Raw genomic sequence first — 19858 nt, forward strand, 5'->3', positions numbered from 1 at the left:
GGCAGATTGGGAGGTTGCGATGCCACCCTTAGTCATGCTCAGGGTAGGGCCGATTGGGGGGTTGGGGCACCACCCCCTGTCACACTCAAGGCAGGGTCGATGGGGAGGTTGCGGCACCACCCCTGTCACGCACAGAGCAGGGCCCATCAGGGGGTTGAGGAGCTCCCCCCTGTCACTCACAGAGTAGGGCAGATAGGGGAGTTGGGGGACCGCCCGCTGTCACACACAAAGCAAGGCCGATCAGAGGGCTGGGGCGCCGCCACTGTCACACTCAGGGCAGGGCTGATGGGGAGGTTATGGCTCTACCCCATCACACACAGAGCAGGGCCCATGGGGGGGCGGCGGTTGGGGCGCCACCCTCTATCACCAACAGAGCAGGGCCGATCAGGGGGTTGGGGCGCCACCACTCTCACACTCAGGGCAGGGCTGATGGGGAGGTTATGGCTCTACCCTGTCACACACAGAGCATGGCCCTTGGGGGGAGGGGGGGTTAGGGCGCCACACCCTGTCACACACAGAGCCGCAGGGTGATCAGGGGGTTGGGGTGCCTTCCCCTGTCACGAACAGAGCAGGGCAGATAGGGAAGTTGTGGCCCCACCCCCTGTCACACACAGAGCTGCAAGGCGATCAGGGGGTTTGGGCGCTGCCCCCTGTCACACTGATCCCGGTGCTGGGAGGCCTCGCGGCTCCGCTGATCCTGGTGCTGGGAGGCATATTACCCTTTTGCTATATAGGATAGAGGCCTGGTGCATGGGTGGGGCTGGCTGGTTTGCCCTGAAGGGTGTCCTGGATCAGGGTGAGGGTCCCCACTGGGGTGCCTGGCCAGCCTGGGTGAGGGGATGATGGCTGTTTGCAGCTGGTCACACACCCTTCAGGGTGGGGGTCCCCACTGGGGTTCTTGGCCAATCTGGGTGAGGGGCTGAGGGCTGAAGCTCCCAACTGCTCCTTTTTTTCTTTTTTTTTTATTCTGGGCCAGCTTTAGCTCTGAGGCTTGGCTCCAGCTCTGAGGCATCTGCTGCTGAAAGAAGGTATATGGTTTGTTTTGGTTCTATAATCGAAACTCTGTATCAACTCCAGCTCTGAGATCCCGGGCTCGCTGAAAACAGGTTTCTGGGGTTTTGTTTAGCTTCTATATTTGTTACAATGTTTCTTAAACTGCAAGCTCAGAGGCTGGCAAAGCAGGCGGGGAATGTTGGAGTCCTCCATCACTGAAGCAAGCAAGCCTCATGTTAGTTTCAAGCTGCCTGGCTGCCGGCCGCCATCTTGGCTGGCAGTTAATTTGCATATTGCCCTGATTAGCCAATGGGAAGGGTAGAGGTCGTTCGCCAATTACCATGTTTCTCTTTTGTTAGATAGGATTTGAGTGACAGGTAAAACTGTGGTTCTCAATCTTCCTAATGCCGTGACCCTTTAATGCAGTCCCTCATGTTGTGGTGACCCCCAACCATAAAATTATTTTCATTGCTACTTCATAACTGTAATTTTGCTAGTGTTATGAATCGTAATGTAAATATCTGATATGCAGGATGTATTTTCATTGTTACTATTGAACATAATTGTTTCATTGAACATAATTAAAGCATAGTGATTAATCACAAAAACAATATGTAATTATATATGTGTTTTCTGATGGTCTTAGGAGACCCCTGTGTAAAGGTTGTTCGACCCCCAAAGGGGTCGTGACCCATAGGTTGAGAACCGCTGAGATAAAACAACAAATGGATAGGGGATTAGAACCTAAACCTAAAGTCACAGATAACACAAACTCAGTTGCACAAGTAAACCATAATGGTGGAGCAGGGTTTTTTTCTGATTAGATTGTTGTGTAACACACCTTATAGCAGAATTTTTAAATAGTGTTCTCAGAAAAAGATGCTTCCGGGGTTTAGAGTAGTAGGGTATAAATAGGAGGGTGGGCAGCACCAACTCCCACTCTGCTTTTATCTGCTTTTGTTAATGTACTGAAATCTTGCAAAATATATCATTCAAAAATGAAAGCCATTAAATACATTTTGCAAAAACCATGTTTTGAACAAATGGCTGATTATCTTATTTTTCAGCTGAGCTTTTTGCTATTTAGAAACAGTATATATCTGCCGAAACCGGTTTGGCTCAGTGGATAGAGCGTCGGCCTGCGGACTGAAAGGTCCCAGGTTCGATTCCGGTCAAGGGCATGTACCTGGGTTGCGGGCATATCTCCAGTAGGAGATGTGCAGGAGGCAGCTGATCGATGTTTCTCTCTCATCGATGTTTCTAACTCTCTATCTCTCTCCCTTCCTCTCTGTAAAAAATCAATAAAATATATTTAAAAAAAAAAAAAAGAAACAGTATATATCTATTGTTTCTTCATCATCATTTGGTGTTTAAGAGACACAAGATATATAACTGAGAAATAAGATTCTGATTAGGTAATGTAATTAGACCACATTAAAACTTGCAAAAATTTTAAAGCTATACTTTTTGTTATTAATAAATATTTACATAATTCTGACAACCATAACTAGACAGTTCTATTAGAATGGAAAAGTAGACACCTGTTTGACCCCAGGAATTAATATATGGTATGTGAAATTAAGCTGAATTATTTCACACAAAACATTGCAGATTGAATTGTTATTTCTAAGAAAAAATGATAAACTTAGAATATAATTTTTTAAATTAATGGTTAACTTACTGAAACAAATGGGAAGAATGTTCATAAGCACTTAAAATTATTCCCATTACATTATAAAAACACAGGCATAAGAAATATGGGAATAATGTTCTTTTAAATAGGAAAATTAGACAGATTTTAAAGGTTTTTAAGTGTTAGGACACATTGTTTTAAGACCAACAAAAATCTACTATAGTGTGTGCGTGTGTGTGTGTGTGTGTGTGTGTGTGTGACTTTTAATAAGGTTAGCATTTTACTATTGTATAATCTGAGACTAAATATCCTAAAGTTCCATCTACTTAAAAATTGATTTTTTTACAACATGAAAAATTGTGTCACAAATTATAAGCTTTCTCAATTATATGAGATTGAAATATTTTGGTGACAATATATATTTAGGCCAGGACTAAATATTCCTCCAAAGTAACACAGGTATCATAGTGTAAATCAAAAAAAATATACAATTTACAAATATTGTTTTAAAGAATTAGCTTCAGGAAATTTACCTATGTCAGAAATAAACCTTTTATGTTCTTTATATATCTAGATTGTAAAATATTATATAATAAGAATACAAATATATAGAGAGAGCACATTTCTATTTATAACACTTTGCACAGTAACAGATTTCCATATCCAAGAAGAATGTATGCCTTAAAATTTTATTATTACTAGAAGTAAAAGTCCAGCATTCATCACATTAGTATTTAAAGACTTCCCAACACTTTGTTCTCATGCATATGTACTTGTGTGTGAATATATTGATCAATATTAAGATTTATTACTGTCAATGTAAATATTCACTTTAATTTCATCTCAGTCAATACCTATAACTTAAGTCAATTAATCTTGTTAGCTACTTCTGTGTAAGTTAATATTTTCTTAAATGAAATATAAATTACTTAGATGTGCACCTACGTACTTTGAATATTACAACTCACAATCATCATATTTTAATAGATTATATGTATAATAAATCTTGAAAAGTAAATTAAGAAGAGGAATTTATGTTTTAATCCCTATGCAAATGCTCAACCAGGGACCACTGTCTACAGGCATTAAGGAAATTATTGTGTTATGAGAATTCAATGTTGATTATTGGTTATAAAGGAACATGGCAGAGTTTCAGCTTTCCTTATTGTTCTTTCCTTAATACACACATACACACAAAAACACACACTGTATAAATTAGGCTTTAAAAATGTTAATAATAATGTATATAATAAAGAGCTAATATCCAAATGGTTGTCACACCCTCACACTATAATGCTGTAATGGCTCAGACAGTGAACACTGGGGAGAGAGGAATGGAGACTAGTCAGGCACATATGAGCTCATGAGAAAGGAATGGGGACCAGCCAGGCTGTGGCCCGAGAGAGAGACAAGCTGCCTGCCCTGGGCCTGGGCCCCAGCAGCGGGGGCTGCAGCCTGGGAGAGGGACAAGCCACCCACCCCACAGTCCTGAAGGCCAGCGCCTGCGGCTGCAGCCCAGGCAAAGCCACCCACCCACGGTCCCCTGCGGCTGCAGCTGCCCCAGGCGAAGCTGGTCCGGGTCCTGGGTGCCTGTGGCCGGCCAGAGGGAGGGAAGCCCAGGTCCCAGGTGCCTGCGACCAGCTGGTGGAGGGAATCCTGGGTCCCAAGTGTGGGGCAAGGCAGAAGTGCTTAGGGATGAAGAGGCCAGCAGGGGGGCAGTTAGGAGTGATCAGGCTGATAGGGGAGAAATCAGGGTTGATCAGGCAGGCAGGCAGAGGTGGTTAGGAATGATCAGGCAGGCAGACAGGTGAGTGGTTAGGATCCAGCGGTCCCGGATTGCGAGAGGCAGTTGGACATCCCCTGAGGGGTCTTGGATTGGAGAGGGTGCAGGCTGGGCTGAGGGGACCCCCGCCCCCGTGTACCAATTTTGTGCACTGGGCTTCTAGTGCTTCTATAAGCCTAGGAAGCAGTTGATCACTACTAAATATATTTGATCTACTATATTGATCTAATTATGAGAAAGGATAAGTCTATCTTCTTTTGTTATTCACTTTACATTTCTGTAGATCTGGTGTCTGGGAAATGAAACACGATTTCATATCAACAAAAGTGTGGATGCAGCCATTCGATCTGTAATAATTGGAGGATTATTCCCAGGTATTCAATACCGGGTAGAGGTTGCAGCAAGTACCAGTGCAGGGGTTGGAGTGAAAAGTGAACCACAACCAATAATAATCGGTGAGTACCAACCTATGTAGTCTGTGTATAATTAGTTAGCTGGTGGCACGTAGATTATTTTTTGAATCTCCTTCCTGAGAGTGGATATGCAGTAATGAATGAGAGGCTACACACATCATACAGGCAAATGGGTTAGCTGACTAGAGTTTCTTACAAAAATGATTAGCCATTGCTCATACTGTTAAGACTCCCATAAACTTCTTAAAATTATAATTACTGAGTTTAACTGGTGAAAGCTTGTTTGAAAAGTATTTTTAATCAATAGTTTCATTAGTAATGTTGATACCAATCTATACATATATAAACCCTAAGTGACTGGTCGACTGGTCGCTATGACAAGCACTGACCACCAGGGGGCAGACGCTCAATGCAGGAGTTGCTCCCTAGTGGTCAGTGCACTCCCACAGCAAGAGTGCCACTCACCTGACCAATCGACGGCGCCAGACGCCAGGCTCATGGTTGGTGAGCGCAGGTGGCATGAGCCTCTCCCACCTCCATGGCAGTGCTACTGAGCGGCAGCAGGAGGCAGCAGTAGGCACAGCAGGGCCGAGATGAGTGGAAACAGCTCGGTGCCCAGCCCAGGCTCATGCTCCTACTTGGCTGCCTGCCGCTTCACACTCTACTATATCCCCTGAGAGGTCCCAGTTTGAGAGAGGGTATAGGCCACGCTAAGGGACCCTATCGGTGCATGAATCTGTGCACTGGGCCTCTAGTGAAATATAATAAGAAATGAGGCACATATGGAAGAAAGTGCTTTCCCTTAGCCAAAAAAAAAAAAAAAAAAAAAAAAAAGGTCAAATTTAACAAGAGACGGGCCAAAATAAACTTTGTAATCTATATATACTATCCTGAAGAAGAAATCCCTATTAAATCTATTATCATTATTACAGAAAATTGTTACCAATAACTATGGATATCTTTGCCTGTTCTTAAAATATATATAAATGGAATGGTGCAGAACATAATATTTTACATCTGGCTTCTTTCACTAAACATAATGTCATATATGTATATATATATAGCAATTAATATGTTTTAATTCTGAGCAGTATTAATTTGTGTGAATATATCATATATTATTTGTTTTCTCTTCAGAAAATGAACATTCTTGTGTAAGCCAAGTTGAGAACATTTTTTTTTTCCTTGAGAGAAATAACTAAAGTGTAATGTCTGGATAACAGGATTGAAATACTTTGATTTTATAAAAGACTTTACACAATTTTTTCCAAATTGCATACTTTTATAGAATCACTAGCAAAGAATATTATTTCCAATATTTCCATATTGTACCAACATGTGATGTTGCCTGTCTGTAATTTTAGCCATTCTTGTGAGTATAAAAAGTACTCACTTCAGTTTTCTTTGATGACTAAAAATGGTGAGCAAGTTCACATGTGCATATTAGATATTCACATTTTTTTTTTGTAAAATGTCTAAATCTTTAACTTTTTAAAAGTATGTTGTTTGCCTCCTGCTACTGATTAGAAGGAATTATATAACCACTCCATATACAAATTCTTTGTCATGTATTTGTATTGCAAATATTTTTTTGTTTATGACTTCTCTATTCATTTTTTAATAATCTTTTGATGAGCAAGTTTTAAATTTTAGTGAATTACAGTTGATCAAACTAATTTTTTACGTTTAGTGCTTCTTAGGAAATTGTGTCCTGCCTCTAGAAAGTGAAGATATTGTCTTATATTTTCTTCTACAAGCTTTATAATTTTAACTTTTATGCTTAAGTATATAATTTCTCTTCAAGTAATTACATGTGGTGTGAGGGTTGAGGCTTATTTATTTCCAAGTATATATCAAATTGCATTGGCATCATTTATTAACTTGCCTTTCCCCAGTTAACCATATATGTATGGATCCATTCCTGAATTCCCTGTGCTGTTCCATGTCTTTATTATATATCTGTCCATCTGCCAAACCACTGTTTTGATTACTGTAGCTTATAGAAAGTCATGAGATCCGGTAATGTGAACGCTCCATTATTTTCTCCTGCAAAATTGTTTTGGCAGAAGAACTGTTTCAAAGCATCTTGTCAGTTTCTACACAATATTGTTGGAATTGTTTCTTGAAAACACAGTGAATCTATACATTAAATTGGAGAGATTAAACTTTTTTTATTGTTGAGAGATTAAGCATTTAAATAGTGAGTTATTCTCTCCAAAAATATGATGTATCTCTTTATCATTTACCTTTAATTTCTCTCAACAATATTTTGTCATTTTCAGAGTATGGTTGTATTAAACTTTTTTTCTGAGTATTTGATTATTTTTACACTAATTGGGTTCATAAAATTTTCTCAACTATTCTATATTATATATAAATTTAATTTAATATGTTGTTCTGTTATCACTTTATTAACTTCACTTATTTACTTTAATAGTTATGAACTACTTCTTATGCATATATTTGAAAAATCATCTGTTTTCTTTCTCCTTATCTGTGTTAATATGGTCAATTCTATTGACTGGTTTCAAAGATAAACTTTGCTTTGCAAACCCCAATTGGTCAGGATATATTATGCTTTTTACATATATTACTTAATCTGATTTGCTAATATTTTATAAAGAACTAGAGAGCCTGTGCATGAAATTTGTGCACTGGGGGGTGGGGTTGGGGGAGGGTCCCTTAGCCTGGCCTGTGCCCTCTCACAGTCCGGGATCCCTCTCACAGTCTGGGACCCCTCGCTCCTTACCACCTGCCTACTCACTGTTCCTTATCTCTTGGCTCACTGGTCCTTAGCGCTACCACAGAGGCGGGAGAGGCTCCTGCCACTGCCGCTGCACTAGCCAGCTGTGAGCCTGGCTCCTGGCTGAGCAGTGCTTCCCCTGTGGGAGCACACTGACCACAGGGACCTCTCTCGTGTTGAGCGTCTGCCCCTTGGTGGTATGTGCACGTCATAGCAACCAGTCCTTCCGCTGGTCCTTCTGCAGTTCGGTTGATTTGCATACTAGGCTTTTAATATATAGGATTTGTGTGAACGCTTATATATTAAAGATACTAAGTATTTATCAAATATTTGCTGCAAATACATTTTTCCCAGTCTGTCTTTTAAAATCTAGGCTCATTAGCATTTTCCCCTGTAGCTACATGGATTCCTTTAGATGCCTGTTTTCTTCCTCATTGGAATTCTATGTTATTTTTATTGCTATAATTTCTTTTTTTTAAAGAGTCTCTTATTCTTGTTGAGTTATGTTTTCTTCTAGTTTGCAGCCATGGGACCATAATGGCTTCACCTCTAACTTTATTTTTTACAATGTGTTTTCATTTATTTGAGAGAGAGAGAGGAAGAGAGAAAGAAAAAAACATTGAGCCCACAATCTGGGCATGTGCCCAGACAGGGAACCTAACCAGCAACCTACTGGTATACAGGACAGACATCCAGGCCCAGGCCTCAGGCTTTTTACTCTTTGTTGTTCATGCTTATAGGAGGCAAAGGTCCTTCACAGGTGGTTTATTATGCTAATGAGCTCACAGTTTCTGAAAGAGGCTGAAGATTCTCCTTCAGGGTTTTCACAGGACAGTGGCACCTCTCAGAACCCCTACTCCTAGGAGACTCGCCTTTCAACAGTAATAACAGAACAGCTGACACTGAATGGCCACTTAAAACAGGTCCCAGCACTCTTCTAAGTGCTTCACCTGGTGACCTGGCTTGATCAACAAGCCCAGGAGACCGGCACTATATTCCCAGCTTTCAGATGAGAAAACAAAGGTGTCGAGTGATTAAGTGATTCGCCAAAGAGCAGGGCAGAGCTGGGAGGCACATGGGGAACAGGTGTGCACACAGATGACCAGGGATTCCCAGCGTGAGTGACAACTGAGGCAGGACAGGACAGTGCCGGGAAGAGAGGGAAGGCAGCAGTATTGCCCGGGAGACCCAGGGAGCACATGCTGGGACCCAGCTGGACTCCTGACCCTCAGGGGTTTCATATTGCAGAGCCATCTTGCCCGGGAATCGGGAATCCGGTTCTCCCAGGGCCCCCAGGACACAGAGCAGGCAATTTCCACACCTGCCTACATTGCTAGTTAAACATGGGTTCATCAGCCCAGGGAGGGCAGAGGGCAGATAATCACAGTGGCAACAGTGAGGCTTAGCACCTATCAAGCACCGGGCTGAGAGCCTTATGTGCACAATCTCATGCACACCTGTAACATTCCACTGAGGCTGGTACTATCATCATACCCATTTTCTAGATGAAGAAACCGAGGCTCAGAGAGGTTACACAGGTCTAACTGGCAGAGTCTGTGTGACTCCAAAGTCACCATGTCCCTCTGCTACCCACAACCCTTGGTTGGGTGGCGTTGCTAAGTCCAGCTTTCCTCTCCCTCTTGTTCTGGGGCACCCGATGATCAGCAGGGCTGAGCAGAGGAGGAGAGACGGGTCTCCGAGGGACCCAACAGGGGACCTGGCCATTATTTCTCTAGAGCCCAGTGATAAAGAGTCAATAAGGAAAAAGACTTGCCATGTCCAGGCTGTTCTATTGTATCTTCTTCCTACTAATGGAAACTGGTTTGTCATGGGCGATGAGAGCCTGTGGGCCGAGGGAAAGGGACCAAGAGGTCGGCCATTCTCCCCTCTCTGGCCTTGCCCTTTGCGCTGGTTGACCTCTGTGTGTGGGGTGATTGGGGGCGGGGCCTTGGGCTGGCACTTTCTCATGCCCCACCCTCCACCCAGGGTTCCCCCAGTTTCCCATTGGCCATTAGGGATGGGAGCCTGAAGGCCAGGGAGAGGGACTGAGAGGTCAGAGAGGCCCCCCTTTCCCACACGCTGGGGGTGGGGGGGGGGGCTTGCAGGGCAGAGGCCTTGGCCTGGCATGGCCCGTGTCCCCTGCCACCCACCCCTGGCTCCCCATTCTCCATTGGGGGATGGGAGCTGCCCGCTAGGGAAGGGACCCAGAGGGAGAATGATCGTTCTTGCTGCCACACCCCAGTGTCCCAGCGCCCACTGTTAGGTCGTCCAAATGGTCCTGACACCCTAGGCTATTATTAGTATAGATTTTGTATCTAGTCATGAGGGGTATTGATTAGTAGTTTTCTTTGTAAGGATTTGGAATCAGGGTTGCTAGCTTTATGAAATAGGTTGGGATTTATTCCTTCCTCTTATATATTTTGCAAGAGTTTTTTCAGGCCTTGTATTATTTCTTCCTTAAATACTTCTTAAAATTCAGCAATTAGCCGAAACTGGTTTGGCTCAGTGGATAGAGCATTGGCCTGCAGACTGAAGGGTCCCAGGTTCGATTCCTGTCAAGGGCATGTACCTGGGTTGCAGGCATATTCCCAGTAGGAGATGTGCAGGAGGCAGCTGATCGATGTTTCTCTCTCATCGATGTTTCTAACTCTCTATCTCTTTCCCTTCCTCGCTGTAAAAAATCAATAAAATATATTTAAAAAAAAAATTCAGCAATTATATCTGTCCCTGGAGTTTTCTTTATTTTTAGAAATTTAAACTTAATTCGAATTTTTATTTCTTCTATGTTGGTTGTGGTAAATAGATTTTTGGTTTTTGCTCACTAATAAATCTGTCTTATCCATCTAAGTTTTGAAATTTATTAGCATCCTAGTGGCCTGGTGCATGAAATTTGTGCATGGGGGAGGGGTTTTTCTTCAGCCCGGCCTGCACCCTCTCCAATCTGGGACCCCTCAAAGGATGTCTTACTGCCAGTTTATGGCTATCAGACCTAAACCAGCAGTCAGACATGCCTCTCACAATCCGGGACTGCTGGCTCCTAACCACTCACCTGCCTGCCTGCCTGATTGCCCCTAACCATTCTGCCTGCCAGCCTGCCCTCCCTCAACTGCCCCCCGCCACTGGCCTGCTTGCCCCCAAATGCCCCCCCCCACCAGCCTGATCACCCCCAACTTTCCCCCCTGCTGGCCTGCTCACCCCTACCTTTCCTCCCCTCCCACTGGCCTGCTCACCCCCAACTGCCCCCCTGCTGGCCTGCTCACTCCAAACTGCCCCCCCATGGTCCTGATCACCTCCAACTGACCCCCACTGATGGCTTGCTTGCCCCCAACTGCCCCCCCTGCTGGTCTACTTACCCCTAATGGCCCTGCCCCCCACCAGCCTGATCACCCACAACTGCCCTCCTCTCTTGGCCTCTAACCACCTTTACCTTGGCCCTGCCACCATGGCTTTGTCCAGAAGAACGTCCGGAACGTCTCCTGGAAGGTCTCCCAGTCTATTTAGCATATAACCCTTTTATTAGTATAGATAGAGGCCTGGTGCATGGGTGGAGGCTGGTTGGTTTGCCCTGAAGGGTGTCCCGGATCAGGGTGGGGGTTCCCTTGGGGCGTGGGGCAGCCTGGGCAAGGGGCCTGTGGTGGTTTTCAGACTGGCCATGCCCCCATAGGGTGAGGGTCCCCTCTGGGGGGGCGTGGCCAGCCTGGGTGAGGGGATGAGGGCTGTTTACAGGCTGGCCAAGCCCCCCAGTGGGACCCTCACTCCATGAGGGTGTGGCCAGCCTGGGTGAGGGGCTGATGGCTGTTTGCAGGCTGGCCACGGCCTCGGGCAACCCAGGCTCCCAGACCCTCCTTGAGCGGAGGCCACAAGGGCTGGAAGCAGGTATCTGGGATTTATTTAGCTTCTATAATTGAAACTTTGTTGCCTTTAGCGGAGCTCAGGGATGGCCAGGGCAGGCAGGAAGCTTGGCTTCCTCCATTGCCAGGGGCAACCCAAACCTTCTGTTTGCTCCAGCTCTGTGACCACAGCCATCTTGGTTTGATTTATTTGCATACTCGTTCCTGAATGGCTGGTGGGCGTCGCTGGTGGGCATGGCTTGTGAGTGTAGCAGAGGTACAGTCAATTTGCATGTTTCTCTTTTATTAGATAAGATGCTTATTTTCAACTAGAGGCCTGGTGCACGAATCCATGGGGTCCCTTGGCCTGGACTGCAGGATCAGCCAAAACCAGCAGTCCAACATCCCCTGAGGGATGTAGTGGTGTCCGAAGCAGTAGGTGGCCTGGGAGGAGCTGGAGCTCCGGTCAGGCACCCCGCCACTCCCACTCATGCTGGCCCTGCTGAGCCTGCCACCAGCACTGCTGGGTAGGCTCACTGCCGCTCAGCTGTGGGCACTGCCACAGCTGTGCTCACCAGCTGTGAGCTTGGCATCTGGCGCCTGTCAGTCAGCTGAGCAGTGCTCCTGCTGTGGGAGTGCACTGACCACCAGGGGGCAGATCCTGCTTTGAGCGTCTGCCCCCTGGTGGTCAGTGTACATCATAGTGATAGGTTGATCAGTCAACTGACTGGTCGCTTAGGCTTTTATGTATATAGCTATCTCCTTATTTGTAATTATTTATTGTAATGTTTGCAAGATATAATAATACCTCTACTTTTATTCTTATACTAAAGGCTCAGTGCATGAAATTTATTCACTGGTAGGTTCCCTAGCAGCGACTGGCTGCAGGCTACTGGCTGGGGACTCCCTCCCTTCCCCTGGTAGCCTGCTGCTGCCACTGCAACCCTGCCACTCAGAGCCTCCCTACCTTCCCCCGGCCAGCCCTGCCCCCTGGTTGAACTCCCAGACGAATTGCTGGTCAAGGGGACAATTTGCATATTATGCTTTTATTATATAGGATACTAGAGATTTATATTTTCTCTCATCTCCTTTTTTATTGTCCCCACCATTCCTTTCTCTCTCCTATTTTAACCATCCTGGACAAGGTTTAATCAGTTTTGTTATTGAAAGTATAAATTTTTAACTTTTTTAGTTTTATTTATTTGTTTTCTAGTTAATCAATTTCTGCTTTTTTTTTCCTTCTTACTTTTATGTTGCTTCTTAAGATAGAAACTAATACCAATTATTTGGGCATTACTTCTTTCTAATATGAATATTTAAAGTGGTAAATTTCCCAAAAAAGTGATAAATTTCTCTATAAGCACTTCTTCAGCTGAATCTTTTAATTTAATATTTTGTGTTACTTAATAATTTTTAACATAACTTTTGATATTTAGTATAGAGTTGAATAAATGCTTTCCCCTTCTAAGGATTTCTGTTTTTTTTACAGAGGTTATTTAGAAGTTCATTGTTGAATTTCCTAATGTTTTGGGATTTTCCAGATAGCTTTTAATTACTGATTTCAAATTCAATTCCACCAAGGTCAGAGCAAGTACATTGTAAGAATATGGCCTTTTAAATATGGACATTTGTTTTAATGGACCAGTATTTGTTCTTAATGAATGTTTCTTATGCACTTGAAAAGTATGTGGATTTTTCTCTTTTAGAGTAGGATGTTAAATAAATGTCAGGTCAAATTAGTTGGTAGTATTATTCAGGTCCTTAATGTTTTTCTGTCTATTCTTTTAATTAATAAAAAAGAGACTAGCAATTTATTATAATTGTAAGCTTGTTTATTTTTTCTTTCTGTATATAAGGTATTGTTTCATGTATTTTGTTACTCTATTTTAAGTCAATGCATTTTAAGATTGTTATATCTTATTAATGAACTTATCCTTTATCATTATGAAATGTCTTACCTATTTACTAGTAAGATTTTTGTCTGTGATCTACTTTATCTGATATTAGGATAGCCACATCATATTATAAGTGTTTACTTGGTTTGTGTTTTTTCAATCCTTTTATTTTAACTTCTGTTTCTCTGTATTTAAGGTATATTTCTATTTAAAAAATATATTGTTAGCTCTTTCTTTTTTTTACCCAATATGACAATCATTGCCTCTTAATTGGCTTATTTAGACTATTATCTTCAATGGAATTCATTTGATGCATTGGGGCTTAATATTACAATATCACTATTTATTTTCTAAGTTTATTCTTATTTACCTAATTTCCTGATTTCTTTTGGATAAATTAAAATCCTTTCTATATTATATTTTATGTCTAGTATACCTCTTTTTAAAAATATATATATTGTGATTGATTCCAGAGAGGAGGGGAGGAGAGAGAAATAGAAACATCAGTGATGAAAGAGAATCATTGATGGAATCATTGGTCAGCTGTCTCCTGCACACCTTCTACTGGGGATTGAGCCCACAACCCAGGCATGTGCCCTGACAGGGATTTGAACCATGACCTTCTGGTTCATAGGTCAATGCTCAACCATTGAGCTGTGCTATACCTCTTTTTTAATGGTTACTCTAAGATTTGCTTATAGGATAAGGATCTAAAAATATATAATTCCATTTTCCTTCCTCTCACTCTTTCTGCTATTGTTATGCCTTTTGCTTGTATACTAGAGGCCTGGTTCACAAATTCTTTCATGGGTGGGGTCCCTTTGGGTGGTCTGCAGGGATCCAGCCCAAACCCACAGTCCAATGATGCCTGCAGCTCCTACCTACTGCTCCCGCTCATCCTGGCCCCAGTGTGCCTGCTGTGGACTCTTGCCCAATTAGTCCCAATCCAGAGAGGCTCATGCTGCCACAGCAGCGGTTGCCAGCCATGAGCCCTGCATCTGGCGCCCTCCCAAGGGGAGTGACCTGTGGGATCAAGCTGAAACTAATTCTCCAACATCCCCCAAGGGGTCCTGGATTGTGAGAGGGTACAGGACAGGCTGAGGGACCCCTCACGTGCACGATTGGGCTGGGGACGGACCAAAGGAGGGCTCCAGGGCATGTCCAGCCCATCTTGCTCAGTCCTGATCAACTGGACCCCAGCAGCAAGCTAACCTTATGATCAAAGCATCTGCCCCCTGGTGGTCAGTACACATCATAGCGACTGGTCAACCAGTTGACTGTCTTCCCTCTGGTGGTCTGTGCACGTCATAGCAAGTGGTTGAGCACCTTAGCATATCATTAGCATATTGCTTTGATTGGTTGTTCAGTTCTGCTGTTTGGTCTATTTGCATATTACCCTTTTATTATATAGGATATGTAACAAATGCCAATATGAAAACTAAAGTGTTATTATTGGTTGTGTTTTAAATTGTCTATAGATCGAAAGCTATGAAAATGGTAAGATCAACCTTGTTTATTTCCCTTTTTTTACAATCTTGCCCTTTGTTTCACATATTTTGTCGAGTATTCTACTTGTTTATGGTGGGTTTGCATGTCCATAGCTGTTATTTCTTCATGGCAAGAAATAGAAGTATGCAGTGAATTATTTATTTCATATAGTACACTCTTGTGTTTTAGAATTTCCATTTGTTATCTTTTATATTTTCCACTTCCGCTGAAATTTCCCCTTTTGTTTATTGATTATAACTCTATTAAGTTCATGAACATATTGTAGTAGCTACTTTGAAGTCCTTGCCCCCTAGTTTCAACATTTGTATCACCTAATGGTATATGTCTATTGATTTATTTTCTCTTGATTTTGGGTCTCCTTTTTCTAGTATTTTGTTAATATTTTGCTTGTTTTTCTATATCCACTAATTTTTTTTTGCTGTACACTGGAAATTGCAGGTGACATGCTATAAAATTTTGTTATCTTCTGAACAGTGGTGATTTTGTTCTAGACACAGTTACATTACTGGCTGACCATCTTGATCCTGTGTTGGCTTGCTTTTTTTACATTTTGTTAGTATTCTAATTGTTTATGGTGGATTTACATGCCTGTAGCTATTATTTCTTCATGGCCAGAAATGGAAGTATCCAGTTAGTATGGAGCTGTTGATCTTTTGACTTTATTCTTAAGTTAAAACTTCAGTTTGATTTTTGCTTCTAAAGCATGGCCCACTTGAGGTTTCAGTGAAATGTTTAATATGTTTATCTAGATACCTTAAGTTGATCAAATTAAAAGTTCAAACACAATTTTCTCAGCTATGGACAGATGCAGGAAAAGTCTGTTCAGCCTTTTCAGTCTTCTAGCTTTTGGTTCTCACTAAACCCTTCTTTCTCACCATACGTCTTCTTTCTGCATGCACAGAGTTCACTCCAGGACAGAGGGGGATATATCTACAGGTTTTGGAACACCACTCTCCTGTGGCCGCCTCTTTCACGTGGTTTCTCTTTTAATTTTCAGTCACTCTGAAGCTTTGAACGCTGTCTTCTTCCACATCACATCAATAAGAGTAAGGTTTTCAGCTTGTGTTCTAGCTGACTAGCCCTGCATAGATTGAGGTCTCCCAGGGAGAAAAAGTACCTCATAAATTTAGATTTTCCCTATTGTGGTCCTTTCTTTCAAGAGGCAATATCTCCAGTTCTCCCTGCTTTTATTTGCTTGTCATAATCTTTAACTTTTAAAAAATATCCTACCAAGAATTTATATATTTTAAAAACACTGTCTAGCGTTTGATGCAAGCCAATTTGTCATTCCATTGTCTTCTGTTTATTTTTTGAAATGATGCACAGAGAGCATACTGCTCATTTCTGATTACATTCCTTATTACAAAGTATTTATTGTATCTGAAGAGATTTAGCATTCCTTTGTAGTGATACATTTTTTTTAGATTCTCCATTGTAGTGGTACCTTTTTTTTTTTTTTTAGATTCTCCAAGTTTCCCTTCTTATATATAAAAAGGAATTGAAGAGAAAAAGTTATAGTACTAACTTTCCTCTAAATTGCCTTTCCTTTTTTAATTAGTCATACAGACTGAATTAATTTCTTAACCTGAGGGAAACCTACAATCTTGCCTTTCTGAGATTTTTTTTTAATAAATTGGACTCAGAAAGAAATACAGGTACACCCAAAAGAATTTAACTGACATATATATTCCATTTATAGTATTTAGAAATAAGTTAATTCTTAACTTAATTTAGATATGAGACACATTTAAAAGATGTAGTTTTCTATGAGAGCTCCTAGAAGACTAAACGAACCTTGTTTTCATTTTTGTACTATCTCTCTAGCACATATATAAAATGGATTGAATATAATTGTTTAACTAAAGATCAAGAAGATTGAATATCTATATTTTCCTTTTTATTTTTCTATAATCTTTAGTTATAAATATAATTTTCAAGCATGGCAACGTTTTGTTATTGTTTTATAGTGACTACCTGTTTGCTCCCCAATATTTTGGGGATTTATAACACTGTGAGGCAAGTAAATAATTGCAAGCATATCATTTTACCATGTTCATGTCATGACAGTTAAGAAATTAATGAATGTATAGGAATTGAAAACGATAAAGTGAATATACAATTATGTTAAATCAAAAGGAAAGTTTCACTTAACTCATTATTTTAAGAAAACTAAGTCTTTAAATGCAAAATGTGTATCTTTTAATTTATAGTTTCATGTATCATGCAAAGATGTTAGAATCTTTCTATGAAATAAAAGTAACCTCCTTAATGATAGTTTTATCTCTCATTCAATAGGTAGAATATGCAATATTCCAATTGTAATCACAGAAAATGGAATATTTTTTCACTTGAAATGAAAACACATGCACACACCCATATTCACACACATACAGCAAGCAAAATTCAACCCAGAAAAGGCTAGTTGTCCCCAATAGTCTTATTTCTTTTTAATAAATACTGTTGTACTAAAGAAGTCCTTAATTGTTTCTTTAATTACCGCTGCATATCTACCTTAACATCTTGTCTGATAATCTTATCTACACAACTGTTATCCCTTGGTTGAAAGTTATTGCGATGTTTAACTTTCTGTTCTGTTTCAATTTATGCTTCTCCTATTGTCTGTGTAGCACTGGAAACAGCACTTAAAGTGACTCAAGCTCTACCTCATTTTCCTTCTACTTTAATTAAGTCATGTATTGACATTTGATGTAATTTATAGCTGTTAAATTCAGATTTGTCTTATGCCAGACCATGTACTGTTTCATCTATTCCTTCTCAGTTTAGTTTTCATTCCAGAAAATTCCATTAAGAGGCCATCAATTAAAATGTTGTGTAAACATAATAAACAGTCTTACACAGGCTTAAAAGTAAAATTGGTCTTTTGTATGTAGCTTTCACTGGTAAGATGACTTTTACATCAATGTGTCCATAGTTCTATATATTGGTGCACTCACAAACACACAAATGCTACCAAATGCATTTATATACATAAGCATCCGACAGTATGCCTTATAACAATGTGACATTGACTTAAAATTTTTAGTAATTGTGCTTTATAATATAGCTAGTATTTCTTTAATCATTTGATCATTTCACACTTATCTTACATAGTTGGTAATAATACATGGAACAGGTGCAAACTTTCACAATAATAGGTACTCTTGAATCTGATGTGTCTAATTAATTTTTAGTGAAACAAATTAGTTTTGTTCTTCATTACTCTCCAATAGAAGGAAGACATTATATTTCACTATAACTTTTTTGTCTGCAAGAACAATGGAGCATTACAGGTCACACACAACAATTTCTCTATGCTATAATTAGTGCAACTGACAACATTGTTTCAAAAATAGCAGCATAAGGATAAGTAATACACCTATGGTAACAAATATTGCACTATATTAAATATGATATTTTATTAACCTTTTACACAAATGAAGAAATGTTCTTTTCTCTTCGTTCTGTGAGGTATTATTTTCTCTTTAGTAGCTAAAATAAATCACCAGATATACCTATGTCTCATATTGAAAATATGAGCTCATTTTAAATACATTTTGACGATATTTATATATAAAATAATTAAGGGCAGATAAATTGGGAACATGAACCAGGTTTACTAACTATATAAGTGAACTGTATTTTGTCTTAAATTAAACACAAAAGACATTTTAGAAATGAAATAAAAGTACGTATAAAAAAGGCTAGCTGCTATAACAGAGAAGCCTGCATTCTGATTGGCTTAACAAATGACAGGTTTCTTTCTTATTTATAGCCCAGTCTAAAATGGGGTAGCAGATTTTATACAGTTATTCAGGATATTTCAGTCTTTCCAGTTAATGGCTCTCCCATCTCTTAAGGAGGCGATATCCCCTAAGTATTGTCACAACCTACGGGTCAAGTCTGAAGGTAGTACCTAATATGCATCACTTGTGCCCATGTATCATTGGCCAATACGCATTCACTTTGTTACACTCAACTATAAGGCAGTCTGGGTATTGTGGGCTGATTTTCTTATTTGGAATAAAAGAGAAACTGCAATAAACAAGTCACCTGTGGTTTGCAGGACTCTCACATCTAGACAGTTTACAACTTACATCCTTGAAGTTACCTGAGTGGCTCTTAAAATAAACTTTAACCTTAAGTAGGCCATAATTTTGAGTCACAAACTACTGTGTTTCTATTAACCTCTTTACATGAAACATCTAAACAACCCTCATAAATAGAAGGCGCTATTGCCAACGAACAAAAACTGGTTCTCAAATAATTTAAGTGCCCTGCAGAAGCTCACTGCTTACTTAGCTAGTAAGTGGCAGAGATGGTATTCAAATACAGAACCTCAAAGTCCATGATCTTTCTAATATATTTCAGTGCCATGATAACTAATAAAAATTATACATTCCTTTGATAAGATATGCTAAAATTTGCCATTTATATTTGGATTATAATTTACTTATAAATAGGATTTGATTAGTCACTAATAAGGTATAATATTGACATTGGAATCAGTTCCAGTGGTTGGCAAACTCATTAGTCAACAGAGCCAAATATCAATGGTACAACGATTGAAATTTCTTTTGAGAGCCAAATTTTTTAAACTTAAACTATATAGGTAGGTACATTGTTATTAACTTAATTAGGGTACTACTAAGTCTTAGGAAGAGCCACACTCAAGGGGCCAAAGAGCCGCATGTGGCTCTCGAGCCGCAGTTTGCCAACCACGGGTTTAGGCTATCACAAACAAAGCTTTTACAAATATTCATGTATTAGTCTTTATATGAACATTTGATTCCAAGTTGTAGTATTTACATACCACAAGTGAAATACCTCTTAGTAATAAAATAGAATAAACTACACACAGCAACATAGATGAATCTCAAAATAATTGTGCTGAGAAAGCCAGATAAAACAAAGTACATACTGTATAATTCCATGTATATAAAAATCTAGGAAAAAAAGATAATCTACAATGACAGATCAGTGTTTGCCTGGGAGTTAGCATGGAGAGGTTGAAAGGAGGGATAATAAATGGGCAGGAGGAAACTTTGGGGACCAAAGGATA

The 19858-nt window shown here is 40.5% G+C and overlaps 1 protein-coding gene across 11 annotated transcripts in view; it reads left to right on the top strand.

Moving 5' to 3' along the window:
- The window catches only part of ROBO2 (roundabout guidance receptor 2), a 1562785-nt gene that overhangs the window by 1460528 nt on the left and 82399 nt on the right, over positions 1 to 19858 (top strand). For all 11 annotated transcript variants that reach the window (XM_036349426.1, XM_036349422.1, XM_036349425.1 and 8 more), the window contains one exon: positions 4693 to 4864. In XM_036349426.1, the coding sequence (XP_036205319.1) occupies positions 4693 to 4864 (172 nt within the window). The remainder of the gene's footprint in view (positions 1 to 4692; positions 4865 to 19858) is intronic.

Source organism: Myotis myotis, unplaced genomic scaffold, assembly GCF_014108235.1.
Source record: "Myotis myotis isolate mMyoMyo1 unplaced genomic scaffold, mMyoMyo1.p scaffold_m19_p_2, whole genome shotgun sequence".
NCBI classification, from domain to species: domain Eukaryota; kingdom Metazoa; phylum Chordata; class Mammalia; order Chiroptera; family Vespertilionidae; genus Myotis; species Myotis myotis.